General features: G+C 39.1%; 1 protein-coding gene across 3 annotated transcripts in view; it reads right to left on the reverse strand.

Annotated features, from left to right (window-relative positions):
• Positions 1-2,866: 2,866 nt before the first annotated feature.
• SLC5A1 (solute carrier family 5 member 1) overlaps positions 2,867-17,837 on the reverse strand; it is a 153,877-nt gene continuing 138,906 nt past the window's right edge. The window contains exons 15-16 of one of the 3 annotated variants that reach the window (XR_006587569.1): positions 5,023-5,552; positions 2,867-3,298 (exon numbers count right to left, since the gene is read on the reverse strand). Coding sequence is in view for 2 of the 3 variants with exons in the window: in XM_045041046.1 (XP_044896981.1) it covers positions 5,335-5,552 (218 nt within the window). In the remaining variant the exon portion in view is untranslated. 3 annotated transcript variants of the gene reach the window in all.

Raw genomic sequence — 17,837 nt, forward strand, 5'->3', positions numbered from 1 at the left:
CAATTTTGCTGGTGTCACCATTTTTATGATGTCATCCTGATTTATTTCTCTTTGAAGACTTTTTGTATTCTTTGTCCATCTTTCTCCTAATGGTTTCCTCCTGTCTTTTTCTGTTGATTCACATAAATCCCTTGAATAGTCTGGCTATCAATTTCTGGCTTTCTTTGTATCACTTTCTCTCTTCATGTTCTACCTTTCTCTTTTTCTGGCCCTTTGGTGAGATGGATGTTAGACTGCCCAGGTCATATCTTTCAAGTTTTATTTCACTGTTTCTATCACTTTGCCTCTTTTTAATATATTTTAGGATAATTCCTGGGCTTCATATTTCTATCCACTAAGTTCAGTTCTGCCCATTCTGCCATTTAGCCCATCCTCCAAGTATTCTATTTCCACAAGTTAAATTTTCCTTTTCAACATCTTTGGGTAGACAGTATAGTGCAGTATTTAAGAACTAGAACTCTGGAGTGAGGACACTGGCCCTGAAGTGGTCAGAGCTGGCATATGAAAATGAGAGACAAGGAGTGTGAACCTGTAAAAAGAACTTGTGTTAACTCACATCAAGGATATGGTGCTGAAAATGCCTTTTTTATAATTATAGACTGAGAAACTTGGCTATTTGAAATTATATAAGTGAGAATAAAATATCTCACTCATCCCTGGATGCTCTGAGTCATGTGGTTCACTGACAGAGAAGCAGCTTCAGTTTCTAACCAAGATGCTGAGCTTTAGATAAGGGGTTTTTAGACATAGCATTCCATATTTCTCTTAATTTTGAATTTTTGAGATAACAGGAACTCTGGATCTGCTTCTTAAACCAGCCTGACTATTAATCCCTTTATATACACTCTCTACTTTACTTGGTGCCTAACAACTAGAAAACATCATTATCCATATCCTGAGAGTCTTGAAAGAGCCCTCATGGAAGAACAGAAGCCACTTTGACAGAAAAGATATATTCCTGTCACTATTTGGTCAGGAGGAGATATCCATCTAAACCAAAACTAGGAGTACAGTTTCTAGAGACAGACCCATCATGAACAAAACAATCAACTTCCCTGAACCTTCACTGTTCATGTGAAAACAGAAATAGAGGGGCACCTGGGTGGCGCAGTCAGTTAAGCGTCCGACTTCACCCAGGTCACGATCTCGCGGTCCATGAATTCGAGCCCCGCGTCAGGCTCTGGGCTGATGGCTCAGAGCCTGGAGCTTGTTTCCGATTCTGTGTCTCCCTCTCTCTCTGCCCCTCCCCCATTCATGTTTTGTCTCTCTGTCTCAAAAATAAATAAATGTTGAAAACAGAAATAGAAATGCTTAACTCACAAGTTCAAGTGTTATAAATTTATAACATTTGTTAATATAAATAAGTACGTGCTCAATAGATGTTGGTGCCCTGACTTGTCCACATCCCACCCCATTCCAGGATATTCAGAATTCAAGGAGAAACACTGTATTACCATTGGAAGGTTGCCTTGGGAAATTCTGTGGCAGGGAGAGGAGACTGTCAACCCCTAGGCCGTGACCACCAAGGTCCATTGAAGGTCCCTGGATAAGTCCCTAAGTCTCTAAACTGCAGTTTCCTTCAAATTACTTCATGGAACTGTTCTAAAGATTAGGTGGGGTCATTTGAGACTACCTACAAGGTCTGGCCCATACAAGATGCCCAATAAATGTTAGTGCTTTTTCCCCTCATGCCTCTTCCCACCATCTGCAAAATATTCTACCTGTGAAAATAAGTTTCAGGGACAACATGTATATGGTACATGATGAGTGTGAAATATAAAATAAAATAAAAGTCAAGCTGGTAAAGTGTCAAGCCTTGGCACCTAGGGAGGAGACAAGAATTAAGCAGGTAGGTCTTAAAGGTAAGAAAGAGTGGTTTCTGTACCTTGGCATTGTAATGTGCCTCAGCCATACCCACACAACTTTGGTTTCAGAAAAGAGTTTTTGCCCTAATACATCAATAAAAATCTCAAAATAAAGCCTGGGAAAGAGGCTTTTTAAGTTCTACCTTGCTGATGAAATGAATCCCCTTTGGAAATTAACTCTAAGTTGGAATTAACTCTAAGTAAACTGCTTTCAAAATGTGGTCCACAGACCAGTAGCATCAAAATCATCTGGGAACTTGTTAGAAATGCAAATTCTCAGGCCCCACTTCAGACCTACTAAATCAGAAACTCTGGAAGTAGCCCCAATAATCTGTGTTTTAACGAACCCTCCCGGGGATTCTTATATAAGCTATTTTGATAATCACTGCTCTAAACTCTTTATCTGATTCCTAAATGCCTATGTACACGCTGCCAGAACTTATATCAGGTGGGCAATTGCCACCAGTTTTTCAAGCAGGGGATGAATTGTATAAATTACGTATTCTTTGAATTGCTTTTAGGATTACAAAAGCTGACTTGGTCAGGAATTCAATATGGAGCTCTGAAACTAAGTAACACTCACCTGAACCTCCCAGTGCCAGCCAAGCAACAATAGTGCCATTAACCTCATCCACAGCTCTCTAATTCCATATTACCAATACATTAAGGCAATGGTACCTCATTCAAATAATTTCATTTACCAAAATTCAATTCGAAGGTTAGAAGGAGTTTTCTTGGGGCTAGATTGGGAGGAAAGTTAAGAAACTTCTCTTCACCAACTAACTGCACATGTTTCTCTCCCATGGTTTTCTTTTGTAAAGAAGGATAAGCTGCAATGCATCTTTTAGGAGATGGTGATTCCCACATCAGGGAAGAGTAGGTTCCAGTGACTTCCAAAGGTAGAAATTTCTCTAAGTGAACACCAATGCCTGACTCAATTACATAAAAGTAAGCAATGCTCCCAGGTAAATCAAAGGCCCCCAGACTAAATTCACTCTGCAGGGAAGGAGGCCTGTCTTTTCATTTGGGGATATTCTTTTTAAAATAGTGATCTAAATTTAAAGAATCTTTTTTTGCCTGGTTGGACCTGATTTTCCAGTTCTATAAACTGACCATAACAAGAAGTCACTCTGTCCCCAAATACTCACCTTTCATTTGAAATAAAAAATAGTTGTCTATATTCCTGAAATTATTCTAGCACAATTTATCACTTACTGGCCCTTGGTTACCCACATGATTTAGTCTGTCCTAAAAAGAAATTATGTATTGAAAGTAGTTACCTCATGTTTACTAGATGTTTTGAAGTTGAAATCATCTCTTTTGCTACCTTTTATTCAAGTTGCTAGATTCTATTTTCAACTGTCTTGGCTCCTTTTTCCTAATCCACATCTTGTGCCAACTAAAGCTCTCCACGTAGTATTTCTTTAGAATATCTAGAAAACAGAAAACCTGATGTTACAGTTTTTTTATGTTTTTATTATTATCAAAGTAATACATTTTAATTTATGGGACAAATGCTGTTTAATATAACATCTGCTTGGTATCTTTCATGTATGTATCTGTCATCCCCTTTACAAAGTGTCCTAGTCACACCCAGAGGAGGTAGGTGGATGCTATAAGCACCAAGGTCCCCATTTTTCAAACAAAAAAATACACAGTTAAGACAAAATAATTTATCACAATATACACAGTGAATCATTGACAATGCCAGAAACTGAATCTAGGACAAACTAGATACGTTGTGCCCACTTCATCCACTAGCTTTCAATCCTCTCCCTTTAACATCCCAATCCTCTCCCTTTATCATCCCTTTATCATCATACCACAAACTCCATATGAAACTGAGTCTGCTGAGTAATGCCAGACATGTGAAATTCCCCACGTTCCCCTCTTCTCTGCCTCACTTAAAGGCAATATGAGGGTGTATCAAATAGTGCCCTTCCTTCCACAAGAACAAGATATCCCTTTGCCTGTTGAACCATTTTTACACCTAGGAGCTGTTCCACAGCACCTCAGTTCCACAGCACCTCAGATCCCAGCTCTTTCCTAAGCTAGTTTGAAATCAGGCAATACTAACATCATGATTTTTCTTAACTTCAAAGAGTACATACTACAAGATAATTGAGATTTCACAGGTGGGACTAAAAGAATTAAATTTAATTAATTATATTTAAATTACATTTTAAACACTTCTCCCTAGGAAACAGGTTCAACAAGAAATACACTCCTGTCAGCTAAAAGTGTTGAGTGCTACCACTCAGGACAGAGACCACCTACCTTAACTTTGGTCAGTGGATGATCACCAACCAAGACACCCCAAAAAAGAAGGGCTGTGGTCACATTTACTCATGGGGAAGAGAATACTGGGTTAATTGTTTACATGTTTCAAGAGAGTGTGGCTTATTTGAGATGACAGATGTCCCAAAAGTATAATTGCTCTATTCTGTGACATAGATCAGCTTCTAAGCTCATATGTCAACATCTGCACCATAAGGAAGAGTGGCCTCTGGAAAATGCATTCCAATTGATGAAAGTCATCAGACTGTGTACTTTGTGCAGCCACACACACACACACACACACACACACACACACACAATGTTTAACCAAGGGCCAGGCTTACGTAAAAATAAAGCAAGTATTTATAAATAAATTCCCAAACCATCCATTTAGTCCATAAGCATTACTGAGTGCCTAAGACATTCCAGATACAGGAAATGACAAAATAAGTCAAATCTCAAACATGAGGAACTCACAATGGACATCTTAAAAAAAAAAAACAAAACAGAAAATCCCTTGACTCAAGATTATCCACTTTCCCCACATGCCTGAGACTAGTTCCTGGGTCCTTCCCTTTGGGGTAAGTCCTGCCATCCCTAAGCTTTCCCTTCAAAGAGAAAACACCAAGGGCAGGGACTTGATCAAGCTCCCAGCTTCAGCTTCCATGCATTCATCAGTTTATCAGATTGATTTCCTTGTGCCAAGAAAAAACTTGACAGGGATGTGAGAGGGCAAATTTTTCTCTTAAAAAAAAATGAGGGGAAAAAAAAGGAAAAAAATGAGGGGAAGGTCATATAGGGAAAGTGGCATGAACCAGGGAGACCACAGCTCTTAAAGTAATAATATTCAAGGATCACAACATTGACACACTGAATCTACCTGAGACAAATTTGCATCAGACATTGCAGAGCTTCTCTTTCTTAGTCCATCTTTTCCTGGACATGACTGAGTTGGACTTTCCTTCTGCAGCTCTAATATGTACAGCTGACAATATCACACTGGCCTCAAATACATAAGTTAAGAGCAAATTAATGATTTTTCTTCAGCTAACCTGCAATTACACCTGTACACATTTATCATTTGGGCAAAATTTACAACTGGCTGGTTTACTTTAATACCACAGAATGGTACTAAAGGAGGCAGAGTAAAAGTCTGGCCTTCCCAAACACAGCCTATAGCAGAAGGCAAGGCTCAGGCAAAAAATGCATGGCAGAAAACAGCCACGGCAAGCAGAATGATGCCATTGATATTAACTATTGTTCTCCACAAAGGCTTCTCAGAGGTGTCTGTCATCTTCAGCTTCATTGCCGCCTCCTCTTCCTTTGTCATCTTGGGGCCCTTCTGTTGGTCCAGGCCACAAAACAGGTCATAGGCTCGCCTGAAACATCCTTTTTTCTCCTCAGGAACTTCTGTGTCAGGGGAAAGATAAAAAGAGAGAGAGAGAGAGAGAGAGAGAGAGAGATGATTGGATATAGAAGCAGGAGGCACAGGGAAAGGTTTCAGGGGAGATGTCATGAAATGGAACATCTACCATTCTACAGACATTTCCCAATTTTCTTGTTTGCAGGAAAGGAAATGGTACAAATGTTTAAGTGAACTTATTAATTATAAGATGATGGCAATAGATGAATTCTACATCTTTATGATCAAATAAATTATGTTTTATCTCTATCAGGCCAATTAAAATAAATTTTGATTTAGGTAAGTCATAATCAAGCAGGAAATAATACTTTGCGACAAAAAGTGTTAACAATGGGCTTGGAAATATGACATATGAACAACATGGAAAACCCACCTCTGAAACACATAAGCTCATATCTGTTTACCACATCACTGGAAAGCAGTGAGACTGGCATGACTCAGGAGCATATTGGCTACACCTGAAAGTTCCAAAGTTTTACAACATATCCAGCCATGTGGTAATAATTGGTCTGAATACTCCCTGATACAGGGCAGCAACAATCAACACTTCCAGGGCTTAATGTCTGCTCTTGCATATAAACACTGCTGAATCAAACCACCCAACTGGCCCTGTCATTCAAAGTAGATGCCCACCAAGGGAACTGATTCTCTCCTCTGAGCCAGTGTGTGACACTGAAGATATACAGACCTGGATTAGAATCCCAGATCCATGGCTCACTAGATATGAAATCAAGCACACTGTGTTTTCAACATGATGGTCAGAGACTACTCCTCTCCACTCTCTCATTTTTTAAGAGTTACAAACTTTTAGAATTGCAAATAACCTTAGTGATTAAGCACATACATTTGTCAGAACTGGAACCAAAACTCGGGCTTATGGTTTTACTAATTCACCTGTCTTATCTTCAAGTGCGTGTAAAATTGGATAAATAACACCTTCATTATAAGATTTTATAAGAGAATGCCCAGAGTGTAGTTGATATCAAGAAGTAATAGTCTCCTTCTATTCTTTTCTCTCGTGCATATAAGAAAGATTCCAGTCTCCTTACACCCATTCTTTGGTTCACTCCACCAAAATAGGAGAATGGAGAGGGAGTAACAAAAGTTGGGCTCACTGACCAGCCCAAGTAAGAAATTCATGGTGATCTGGATCAACAAAAAGTTGGGCAGCCTTGAGAAAATCTCTATATCTCATTTTCCTTATCTGTAAAGTTGGAAGAATTATATTTTTATTATCTTATTAAAAGTATGATATGGTGCTAAAATGAATCTAGAGTAAGGTATTCATAATTAAAATATGTCATGATCATATTATCAGTCATGATGACAATAATGGTGATGATGACAAGATAGGTTCATGCTGCTGTTGCTCAGAGAATGGTGACAGTGACATATATTATCTATAAAAGCCCTCAAGAGATCTTAATTTATTTTATTACAATAAGTCAGGGTCATGTGTTTTCACCACGAGTTCTTCAAGAAAGAACAGAATTCAATGTTACCATGAACCTTAGAAGTCATTAAGCCAATTCTCTAGGCAGCGTGGGAGTCTCCACTATGGAATTCTTGATAGATGCACACTTTCTGCTTACCCCTTTCTAGACCAATTCAGTTAGAAAATTCTTCCTTAGCAGAAATCAAGATGGTGATACCTATAGCCAAATCTTATGATGGAGCATTATCTCATTCAATGTTTCCAACAATGATATAAGGTATAGTCTATCATTTAGAATACTTTTATATAAAGAATATAAGCTTTAGAAAAAATGTAATCACTTGCACAAGGAGTAAGTAGAGAGGTAAGAATTCAACCCCAGTTCTTATTGAATCCAAATCCCACACTATGTCTCTGCACTATACGGCCTCCTCACTTCGAGTTAAAATTGGATGAGTTCTATTCTGGTGAACAGGGGACATTGCACTGCAGGGCACTACAGGACCTCTTCTTCATACTTTCAAGAACAGGAGACATAGCTTACTTTCCTAACACATAGAAACAGACAGAGGGGTGCCTGCATGGCTCATTTGGTTAAACATCCGACTCTTGATCTCAGCTCAGGTCGTGATCTTGCAGTTCTTGTGTTCAAGCCCTGCATTAGGCTCTGCACTAATGATGCAGAGCCTGCTTGGGATTCTGTCTCTCCTTCTCTCTGCCCCACTTGTTCTCTCTGTCTCTCTCTCTCTCTCCCTCACTCAAAATAAATAAATAAACATTTAAAACATTTTGAGACAGAGAGACAAAATGAGGAGACAGAGGAATATGTCCCAAAAAAGACAAAAAAAAAAAAAAAACCCAGCAAGAGATCTAAGCAAAAGAGACAAGTAATATGCCTGATAGAGAATTTAAGGTAATGGTCATAAAGATAATCACTGGACTTAAGAAAAAAGTGGAGGACCTCAGTAAGACCCTTAACAAAGAGACAGAAAAAATGAAAAAGAGCCAATCAGAAATGAAGAACTCAATAACTGAAGTTAAAAGTACCCTGGATGGAATAAATAGTAGACTAGAGAAAGCAGAAGAACAGATCAGCAACCTGGAGGACAGTGTAATGGAAAGCAATCAAACTGAACAGGAGAGAGGAAAAATAATAATTATAAATGAAAATAGACTTAGGAAACTCAGCAATACTCTCAAGCATAATAACATTTGCATTATAAGGATCCCAGAAGGGGAAGAAAGGAAATGGGGCAGAAAATTTATTCAGCACTTGTTGGTATGAGCACTGCATGTTGTATGTAAGCCAATTTGACAATAAATTATATTTTAAAAAATAATAAATATATTTCTGCAATATTAAAAAAAGAAAAAAATATTCAAAGAAATAATAACTGAGAGTCCCCAAATCTGGGGAAGGAAACAGAAATTTAGATCCGGGAGACACAGCAAGCCCCCAAAAATCAACCCAAGGAGGTCCACATCAAGACACATAGTACTTAAAATGGTAAAAAAGTGGCACCTGGGTGGCTCAGTAGGTTAAGCGTCCAACTCTTGTTTTCAGTTCAGTTCATGATCTTGAAGTTTCATGAGTTCAAGCCCTGCATCAGGCTCTGCAGTGGCAGCACAGAGCTCACTTGGGATTCTCTCTCTCCCTCTCTTTCTGCCTCTCCCCCACTGGCACTGTCTCTGTCTCTCTCAAATAAATAAATAAACCTTTTACAAAATTATAAAATGGCAAAAAGTAGTGATAAAGAATTTTTAAAGCAGAAAGAAAAAGGAAAGAAAATGGTTACATACAAGGGAAACCGCATAAGGCTATCAGCTGATTTTCAGCAGAAACTTTGCAGGCCAAAAGGGAGTGGCATGATAAAGTGCTGAAAGGAAAAACAAACAAACAAACAAACAAACCTGCAGCCAAGACTATTCTATTCAGCAAGGCCATCATTCAGAATATAAGGAGGGATAAAGAGTTTCCCAGACAAACAAAAATGAAAGGAATTAATGTCCATGAAACCAGCCCTACAAGCTGGTTAAAGCTGTTAAAGGGGACTCCTTGAGTGGAAAGGAAAGTAGGAGTAAGAAAAATAAGAAACACAAAAGCAGTAAAAAACAAATATATTTATGAATATTAGTCAAGAGAGTCACAAAATAAAAGGATGTAAAGTATGACACCATTTACCTAAAACATAGAGGAAAGAGGAGTAAGGAATGGGTTCAAGTTTAAGCGACCATCACTTAATATAGACTGCTATATGCATAAGATATTATATATAAACCTAATGGTAACCATGAATGAAAAACCAGTAATAGATATGCAAAAAATAAGAGAAAGGAATCCAAATATATCACTAAAGAAAACCATGGAAGAAGAGAGCAAGAGAAGAAACAGAAGAACTACAAAAACAACCATAAAATAAATAACAAAATGGCAATAAGTACATTCTTATCAATAATTACTCTGAATGTAAATGGATTAAGTGTTCCAATAAAAAGACATAGGGTGACATAATGGATTAAAAGGCAAGACCCCCCCCCCAAAAAAAAGCAAGACCCATCTATACACTGCCTACAAGAGACTCATTTCAGACCTAAAGACACATGCAGATTGAAAGTGAAGTGGGCGACTGATGAATGGATAAAAAAGATATATAAGCGACCCAGTTAAGAAATATATATATTTATACATATACATATACATATACATATACATATACATACACATATACATATACATATATATGTATATATATATAGTGGAAATAAGCATTATATATATATACATATATAATGGAAATAAATTAGAAAAAGACAAATACCATATGATTTCACTCATATGTGATATTTAAGAAACAAAACAGGGGCGCCTGGGTAGCTCAGTCAGTTAAGTGTCCGACTTCAACTCAGGTCATGATCTCGCGGGCCGTGATTTCAAGCCCTGCGTCAGGCTCTGGGCTGATGGCTCAGAGCCTGGAGCCTGCTTCGGATTCTGTGTCTCCCTCTCTCTCCGCCCCTCCCCCGTTCATGCTCTGTCTCTCTCTCTGTCTCAAAAATAAATAAACGTTAAAAAAATTTTTTTTTAATAAAAAAAAAGAAACAAAACAAATGAACATAGGGAATGGGAAAAGGAAAGCAAAGTCTTAATTATAGAGTCTTAATTATAGAGAACAAACTGAAGGTTGCTGGGGAAGTGGATGGGGGGGATGAGCTAAATGGGTGATGGGTTTTAAGGAGGGCACTTGGGCTGAGCACAGGGTGTTATATGTAAGTGATGAATCACTAAATTCTACTCCTGAAATCAATACTACACTATATGTTAACTAACCAGAATTTAACAAAAATTTGAAAAAAAAAAAAAGTAAAGGGATGGAAAAGATTTATCATGCAAATGGAAGTAAAAAGAAAGCCAGGGTAGCAATCAGACAAAACTGACTTTAAACCAAAGACCATAGATAGATAATAAATAAATAAATAAATAAATAAATAAATACTTGTAACAAGAGACAAAGAAGGACACTATATAATCATAAAGGGCACAAACAAGAAGATATAAGAGTTATATTTATGCCCCCAACTTGGAGACACCCAAATACATAAAGCAGCTAATAACAAACATAAAGGAAGTAATCAATAGTAATACAATAATAGTAGAGGACTTTAACACCCCATTTACACCAATGTATAGATCACTTAAACAGAAAAATCAACAAATAAACAGTGGCTTTGAAGACACATTAGACCAAATGGACCTAACAGATATATTCAAAACATTCATCCTAAAACAGCAGAATACACATTCTTCTCAAGTACAATTGAACATTCTACAGAATAGATTCACATATTAAGCCACAAAACAAGCCTCAACAAATTCTAAAAGATCCAAGTCATATTCTGCATCTTTTTAAACACAATGCTATGAAACTGGAAATCAACCATAAGAAAAAATCTAGATAAAACACAAATACATGGAGGTTAAATAACATGCTACTAAACAATGAGTGGGTCAACCAAGAAATCAAGGAGGAAATCAAAAAATAAATGGAGACAAACAAACAAACAAACAAAAAATACAATGGTCCAAAAGCTTTGTGATGTAGCAACAGTTGTTCTAAGATGGAATTATATAGCAATATAGTCCTACCTCAAGAAGCAAGAAAAATCTCAAATAAACAACCTAACCATGCACCTAAAGGAACTAGAAAAAGAACAAACAAAACCCAAAACCAGCAGAAGGAAGGAAAAATAATGATTGGAGAAGAAACAAACAAAATAAATACTAAACACACACACACACACACACACACACACACACACACACACACAGTGGAACAGATCAATGAAACCAGGAGCCAGGTTTGTTGAAATGAGGTTTGTTGAAAAGACCAACAAACTTGATATACCTTTAGCCAGACTCATCAAAAAGAGGGAAAGAGAGAGAAGATTCAAGTAAAGAAAATCAGAAATAAAAGAGGAAAAATAACAACCAACACCACAGAAATGCAAAGAATTATAAAAGAATATTATGAAAAAATCTATGCCAGCAAATTGAACAACCTATAAGAAATGGATAAATTTCTAGAAACATATAAATTTCCAAAACTGAATCAAGGAGAAATAGAAAATTTGAACAGACCAATGACCAGTAATGAAACTGAATTAGTAATAAAAAAAAAAAAAAAAAAAAAAAAAAACCTCCCTGGGAATGCAAGCTGGTGCGGCCACTCTGGAAAACAGTATGGAGGTTCCTCAAAAAACTAAAAATAGAACTACCCTACAACCCAGCAATTGCACTACTAGACATTTATCCACGGGATACAGGGGTGCTGTTTCGAAGGGACACATGCACCCCCATGTTTATAGAAGCACTATCAATAATGGCCAAAATATGGAAAGAGCCCAAATGTCCAATGATGAACAAATGGATAAAGAAGATGTGGCATATATATACAATGGAGTATTAGTTGGCAATCAAAAAGAATGAAATCGGAGGTTTGCAAGATGGCGGCTTAGGAGGACGCTGGGCTCACCGCACGTCCTGCTGATCACTTAGATTCCACCTACACCTGCCTAAATAACCCAGAAAACCACCAGAGGATTAGCAGAACGGAGTCGCCGGAGCCAAACGCAGACGAGAGGCCCACGGAAGAGGGTAGGAAGGGCGGCAAGGCGGTGCACGCTCCACGGACTGGCAGGAGGGAGCCAGGGTGGAGGGGCGGCTCGCCGGCCAAGCAGAGCCCCCGAGTCTGGCTTGCAAAAGCGGAGGGGCCTGACGGACTGTGTTCCCACAACAAGCGCGACTTAGCGTCTGGGAGGTCATAAGTTAACAGCTCTGCTCAGAAAGCGGGAAGGCTGGAGGACAAAGGGAGGGAGAGCTGCTGAGCCCCCTGATGACAGAGCTCAGTTTGGTGGGGAACAAAGGCGCTCGCCAGTGCCATCTCCCCCGCCCATCCCCCAGCCAAAATCCCAAAGAGAACCAGTTCCTGCCAGGGAACTTGCTCGCTCTGCGCAAACACCCAACTCTGTGCTTCTGCGGAGCCAAACCTCCGGCAGCGGATCTGACTCCCTCCCGCTGCCACAGGGCCCCTCCTGAAGCGGATCACCTAAGGAGAAGCGATCTAAGCCTGCCCCTCCTGCCCCTGTGCACCTTGCCTACCCACCCCAGCTAATACGCCAGATCCCCAGCATCACAAGCCTGGCAGTGTGCAAGTAGCCCAGACGGGCCACACCACCCCACAGTGAATCCCGCCCCTAGGAGAGGGGAAGAGAAGGCACACACCAGTCTGACTGTGGCCCCAGCGGTGGGCTGGGGGCAGACATCAGGTCTGACTGCAGCCCCACCCACCAACTCCAGTTATACACCACAGCACAGGGGAAGTGCCCTGCAGGTCCTCACCACGCCAGGGACTATCCAAAATGACCAAGCGGAAGAATTCCCCTCAGAAGAATCTCCAGGAAATAACAACAGCTAATGAGCTGATCAAAAAGGATTTAAATAATATAACAGAAAGTGAATTTAGAATAATAGTCATAAAATTAATCACTGGGCTTGAAAACAGTATACAGGACAGCAGAGAATCTCTTGCTACAGAGATCAAGGGACAAAGGAACAGTCACGAGGAGCTGAAAAATGCTTTAAACGAAATGCATAACAAAATGGAAACCACCACAGCTCGGCTTGAAGAGGCAGAGGAGAGAATAGGTGAACTAGAAGATAAAGTTATGGAAAAAGAGGAAGCTGAGAAAAAGAGAGATAAAAAAAATCCAGGAGTATGAGTGGAAAATTAGAGAACAAAGTGATACACTAAAAAGAAATAATATACGCATAATTGGTATCCCAGAGGAGGAAGAGAGAGGGAAAGGTGCTGAAGGGGTACTTGAAGAAATAATAGCTGAGAACTTCCCTGAACTGGGGAAGGAAAAAGGCATTGAAATCCAAGAGGCACAGAGAACTCCCTTCAGACGTAACTTGAATCGATCTTCTGCACGACATATCATAGTGAAACTGGCAAAATACAAGGATAAAGAGAAAATTCTGAAAGCAGCAAGGGGTAAACGTGCCCTCACATATAAAGGGAGACCTATAAGACTCGTGACTGATCTCTCTTTTGAAACTTGGCAGGCCAGAAAGAATTGGCACGAGATTTTCAGGGTGCTAGACAGAAAAAATATGCAGCCAAGAATCCTTTATCCAGCAAGTCTGTCATTTAGAATAGAAGGAGAGATAAAGGTCTTCCCAAACAAACAAAAACTGAAGGAATTTGTCACCACTAAACCAGCCCTACAAGAGATCCTAAGGGGGACCCTGTGAGACAAAGTCCCAGAGACATCACTACAAGCATAAAACATACAGACATCACAATGACTCTCAACCCGTATCTTTCTATAATAACACTGAATGTAAATGGATTAAATGCGCCAACCAAAAGACATAGGGTATCAGAATGGATAAAAAAGCAAGACCCATCTATTTGCTGTCTACAAGAGACTCATTTTAGATCTGAGGACACCTTTAGATTGAGAGTGAGGGGATGGAGAACTATTTATCATGCCACTGGAAGCCAAAAGAAAGCTGGAGTAGCCATACTTATATCAGACAAACTAGACTTTAAATTAAAGGCTGTAACAAGAGATGAAGAAGGACATTATATAATAGTTACAGGGTCTATCCATCAGGAAGAGCTAACAATTATAAATGTCTATGCGCCGAATACCGGAGCCCCCAAATATATAAAACAATTACTCATAAACATAAGCAACCTTATTGATAAGAATGTGGTAATTGCAGGGGACTTTAACACCCCACTTACAGAAATGGATAGATCATCTAGACACACGGTCAATAAAGAAACAAGGGCCCTGAATGAGACATTGGATCAGATGGACTTGACAGATATATTTAGAACTCTGCATCCCAAAGCAACAGAATATACTTTCTTCTCGAGTGCACATGGAACATTCTCCAAGATAGATCATATACTGGGTCACAAAACAGCCCTTCATAAGTTTACAAGAATTGAAATTATACCATGCATACTTTCAGACCACAATGCTATGAAGCTTGAAATCAACCACAGAAAAAAGTCTGGAAAACCTCCAAAAGCATGGAGGTTAAAGAACACCCTACTAACGAATGAGTGGATCAACCAGGCAATTAGAGAAGAAATTAAAAAATATATGGAAACAAACGAAAATGAAAATACAACAATCCAAACGCTTTGGGATGCAGCGAAGGCAGTCCTAGGAGGAAAATACATTGCAATCCAGGCCTATCTCAAGAAACAAGAAAAATCCCAAATACAAAATCTAACAGCACACCTAAAGGAACTAGAAGCAGAACAGCAAAGGCAGCCTAAACCCAGCAGAAGAAGAGAAATAATAAAGATCAGAGCAGAAATAAACAATATAGAATCTAAAAAAACTGTAGAGCAGATCAATGAAACCAAGAGTTGGTTTTTTGAAAAAATAAACCAAAGTGACAAACCTCTAGCCAGGCTTCTCAAAAAGAAAAGGGAGATGACCCAAATAGATAAAATCATGAATGAAAATGGAATTATTACAACCAATCCCTCAGAGATACGAACAATTATCAGGGAATACTATGAAAAATTATATGCCAACAAATTGGACAACCTGGAAGCAATGGACAAATTCCTGAGCACCCACACTCTTCCAAAACTCAATCAGGAGGAAATAGAAAGCTTGAACAGACCCATAACCAGTGAAGAAATTGAATCGGTTATCAAAAATCTCCCAACAAATAAGAGTCCAGGACCAGATGGCTTCCTAGGGGAGTTCTACCAGACGTTTAAAGCAGAGATAATACCTATCCTTCTCAAGCTATTCCAAAAAATAGAAAGGGAAGGAAAACTTCCAGACTCATTCTATGAAGCCAGTATTACTTTGATTCCTAAACCAGACAGAGACCCAGTAAAAAAAGAGAACTACAGGCCAATATCCCTGATGAATATGGATGCAAAAATTCTCAATAAGATACTAGCAAATCGAATTCAACGGCATATAAAAAGAATTATTCACCATGATCAAGTGGGATTCATTCCTGGGATGCAGGGCTGGTTCAACATTCGCAAATCAATCAACGTGATACATCACATTAACAACAAAAAAAGAGAAGAACCATATGATCCTGTCAATCAATGCAGAAAAGGCCTTTGACAAAATCCAGCACCCTTTCTTAATAAAAACCCTTGAGAAAGTCGGGATAGAAGGAACATACTTAAAGATCATAAAAGCCATTTATGAAAAGCCCACAGCTAACATCATCCTCAACGGGGAAAAACTGAGAGCTTTTTCCCTGAGATCAGGAACACGACAGGGATGCCCACTCTCACCGCTGCTGTTTAACATAGTGCTGGAAGTTGTAGCATCAGCAATCAGACAACAAAAGGAAATCAAAGGCATCAAAATTGGCAAAGATGAAGTCAAGCTTTCACTTTTTGCAGATGACATGATATTATACATGGAAAATCCGATAGACTCCACCAAAAGTCTGCTAGAACTGATACAGGAATTCAGCAAAGTTGCAGGATACAAAATCAATGTACAGAAATCAGTTGCATTCTTATACACTAACAATGAAGCAACAGAAAGACAAATAAAGAAACTGATCCCATTCACAATTGCACCAAGAAGCATAAAATACCTAGGAATAAATCTAACCAAAGATGTAAAGGATCTGTATGCTGAAAACTATAGAAAGCTTATGAAGGAAATTGAAGAAGATTTAAAGAAATGGAAAGACATTCCCTGCTCATGGATTGGAAAAATAAATATTGTCAAAATGTCAATACTACCCAAAGCTATCTACACATTCAATGCAATCCCAATCAAAATTGCACCAGCATTCTTCTCGAAACTAGAACAAGCAATCCTAAAATTCATATGGAACCACAAAAGGCCCCGAATAGCCAAAGGAATTTTGAAGAAGAAGACCAAAGCAGGAGGCATCACAATCCCAGACTTTAGCCTCTACTACAAAGCTGTCATCATCAAGGCAGCATGGTATTGGCACAAAAACAGACACATAGACCAATGGAATAGAATAGAAACCCCAGAACTAGACCCACAAACGTATGGCCAACTCATCTTTGACAAAGCAGGAAAGAACATCCAATGGAAAAAAGACAGCCTCTTTAACAAATGGTGCTGGGAGAACTGGACAGCAACATGCAGAAGGTTGAAACTAGACCACTTTCTCACACCATTCACAAAAATAAACTCAAAATGGATAAAGGACCTAAATGTGAGACAGGAAACCATCAAAACCTTAGAGGAGAAAGCAGGAAAAGACCTCTCTGACCTCAGCCGTAGCAATCTCTTACTCGACACATCCCCAAAGGCAAGGGAATTAAAAGCAAAAGTGAACGACTGGGACCTTATGAAGATAAAAAGCTTCTGCACAGCAAAGGAAACAACCAACAAAACTAAAAGGCAACCAACGGAATGGGAAAAGATATTCGCAAATGACATATCGGACAAAGGGCTAGTATCCAAAATCTATAAAGAGCTCACCAAACTCCACACCCGAAAAACAAATAACCCAGTGAAGAAATGGGCAGAAAACATGAATAGACACTTCTCTAAAGAAGACATCCGGATGGCCAACAGGCACATGAAAAGATGTTCAACGTCGCTCCTTATCAGGGAAATACAAATCAAAACCACACTCAGGTATCACCTCACGCCAGTCAGAGTGGCCAAAATGAACAAATCAGGAGACTATAGATGCTGGAGAGGATGTGGAGAAACGGGAACCCTCTTGCACTGTTGGTGGGAATGCAAATTGGTGCAGCCGCTCTGGAAAGCAGTGTGGAGGTTCCTCAGAAAATTAAAAATAGACCTACCCTATGACCCAGCAATAGCACTGCTAGGAATTTATCCAAGGGATACAGGAGTACTGATGCATAGGGGCACTTGTACCCCAATGTTTATAGCAGCACTCTCAACAATAGCCAAATTATGGAAAGAGCCTAAATGTCCATCAACTGATGAATGGATAAAGAAATTGTGGTTTATAGACACAATGGAATACTACGTGGCAATGAGAAAAAATGAAACATGGCCTTTTGTAGCAACGTGGATGGAACTGGAGAGTGTGATGCTAAGTGAAATAAGCCATACAGAGAAAGACAGATACCATATGGTTTCACTCTTATGTGGATCCTGAGAAACTTAACAGGAACCCATGGGGGAGGGGAAGGAAAAAAAAAAAAGAGGTTAGAGTGGGAGAGAGCCAAAGCATAAGAGACTGTTAAAAACTGAGAACAAACTGAGGGTTGATGGGAGGTGGGAGGGAGGGGAGGGTGGGTGATGGGTATTG

This window comes from Felis catus, chromosome D3 (genome assembly GCF_018350175.1).
Source record: "Felis catus isolate Fca126 chromosome D3, F.catus_Fca126_mat1.0, whole genome shotgun sequence".
Lineage (NCBI taxonomy): Eukaryota > Metazoa > Chordata > Mammalia > Carnivora > Felidae > Felis > Felis catus.